The 2,138-nt window shown below is 57.8% G+C and overlaps 1 protein-coding gene across 1 annotated transcript; it reads left to right on the top strand.

The window, feature by feature from the left end:
- Positions 1 to 1,871: 1,871 nt before the first annotated feature.
- On the top strand, positions 1,872 to 2,138 carry SNN (stannin; the record flags this gene model as incomplete). Its single annotated transcript, XM_080704217.1, has 1 exon — positions 1,872 to 2,138. One exon carries the CDS (start codon positions 1,872 to 1,874, stop codon positions 2,136 to 2,138), a length of 267 nt encoding a protein of 88 aa, XP_080560343.1.

Below are 2,138 nucleotides of genomic sequence, written 5' to 3'. Positions count from 1 at the left end.
CTGGTGAGAGTCATTTCTAATTAACGCAGTTACTGCTCAAGGATGTGGCAGGCTCCATCCTGTTTGGAGGGAAAACTTTTTCCAGAGCTGTTTACCTGTGTTGATATCACTCGCTTCTAAAAGAGAAGACATCAGGAATCCAGACACTGGGTTCCTACCGAGTGGGGCCTGTGCCCGGCCTGGCCTGCGCAGCCACCCGGGCATGATACTGTGGTCCCTCTGCGGACGGCATGGCGGGATGCCACGGCAGCCTGGCTCCAGCACCCAGGGGGCCAAGGGAGACAAGGTCCTGACCTCCTGGGGTTTGGGGTGTCACCTTGTGTGAGCCCCAGAGGTTTGGAAGAGAAACCAGAGTGGGGGTTTTCTGAACGTCCACTCTTGTGCACCCCGCGGTGGAGGGCGCTGTCTTGAGGTCACATGCCCGTCACCCCCCAGCAGGGTGGTGCCTCAACTCTTCACAGCTGCCGTGCCCCTCCTGCCTTCAGAGCGCGCCCACCCTGTGAGGTGCGGTGCTCCTGGGCGCACGGGCCGGTTTGCAGCCTGGGGCGTCCGCACAGGACAGCCGTGTGCACAGCAGCCTGCCCTGCTGTCTGTCGCACATCTTCCAGGGCCCCTTCCCCCTGCTTGCTCGCTCCGCCACCAGCTGCTGTTTGCTGCGCCCTCTCACAGGGTCCCAGAAGGACTTGGTTTCTCCAGACGCGTCACCCGGTCCCACAGGGACAGATGCTGTCTCCCTGCTTTCAGATCCTTCCTCTGTAGCCTCAGGAAACCACTGGCTCCTCGCGGTCCCCGCTGGTTAGTAAACACTGGGTGGTGCTGGTTCCAGAATGTACAGCTTCCACATGGTGTCTGAACCCCCCCCCCTTTATTTTTATTGATTTTTTGGGGGGGTACTGGGGATTGAACTCAGGGCATTCTACCTCTGAGTTACACCCCCAGCCCTTTTTCTTTTTTTTTTAATTCGGAAACAAGGTCTCACTAAGTTGCTGAGGCTGGCCTTGAACCTGTGATCCTTATGGGCATGTGCCACCGTGCCTGGCTTGCGTCTGGCCCTCTTGAGGGCACTCTTCCCCACCTCTGTGACTCGGGCTCCTGGCCAAGTGAGGGTGATGGCCTAGCTAGAAGCACTTGGGTATCAGGAAGCAGCTGAGTAAGCATCAGTGAACAGAGACAGCAAAAGCCAATGTGGCGTTTTTCGCCAGGATGAAGGCTGGCTAAAGACCTCTTAAAAACAGACCCATGGCCGGACACAGTGGTGCACACCTATAATTCCAGTACTTGGGAGACGGGAGGGTTGCCAGGGTCAAGGCCAGCTTGGGCAACTTAGTGAGACCCTATATCAAAAATAAAAATAAGCCGGGCGTGGTGCCGCACGCTTATAATCCCAGCATTTGGGAGGCTGAGACAGGAGGATCGCGGTTTGCAGCCAGCCTTAGCTACTTAGTGAGGCCCTTTGCAACTCAGTGAGACCCTGTTTCAAAATAAAGAAAAAAAAAATAGGGCTGCAGGTATCGCTTGGAGGTAGAATGCTCCTTGGTTCCATCCCCAGTACTACAAAATAAACAAGACATTTTTGGGTTCAATGCCCAGTGCTGCAAAATAAAACACAAATCCCATGAGCTGGAGGTACACAGCTCTGGTCCCAGCTGGGGGGCCGAGCAGGCGGGTCCTCGAGCCTGAGAGCTGAACCCTGCCTGAGCATGCAGGGCCCCAGAAGCTCCCATGGTGCACAGCGCTGCTCCACACAGCAGTGCTCCTGCTCCAGCCCCATCTCGCTTTGTCTTTCAGGACTCGTGTCCAGCCTGAGTTCCTGCCCCACTGAGCCGCCACCACCAGGAGCTTCCGGCCCAGGCAGCCGCCGCGCACCGACCATGTCGATCATGGATCATAGCCCCACCACGGGTGTGGTCACAGTCATCGTCATCCTCATCGCCATCGCTGCCCTGGGGGCCTTGATCCTGGGCTGCTGGTGTTACCTGCGGCTCCAGCGCATCAGCCAGTCGGAGGACGAGGAGAGCATTGTGGGCGATGGCGAAACCAAGGAGCCCTTCCTGCTGGTGCAGTACTCGGCCAAGGGACCGTGCGTGGAGAGGAAGGCCAAGCTGATGACCCCCAGCGGCCCGGAAGTGCACGGCTGA

The sequence above is a fragment of the Muscardinus avellanarius genome, assembly GCF_963383645.1.
Source record: "Muscardinus avellanarius genome assembly, chromosome: 10".
NCBI lineage: Eukaryota > Metazoa > Chordata > Mammalia > Rodentia > Gliridae > Muscardinus > Muscardinus avellanarius.
Note: the sequence above shows the minus strand (reverse complement) of the source record. Positions and strands in the feature narration are given on the sequence as shown.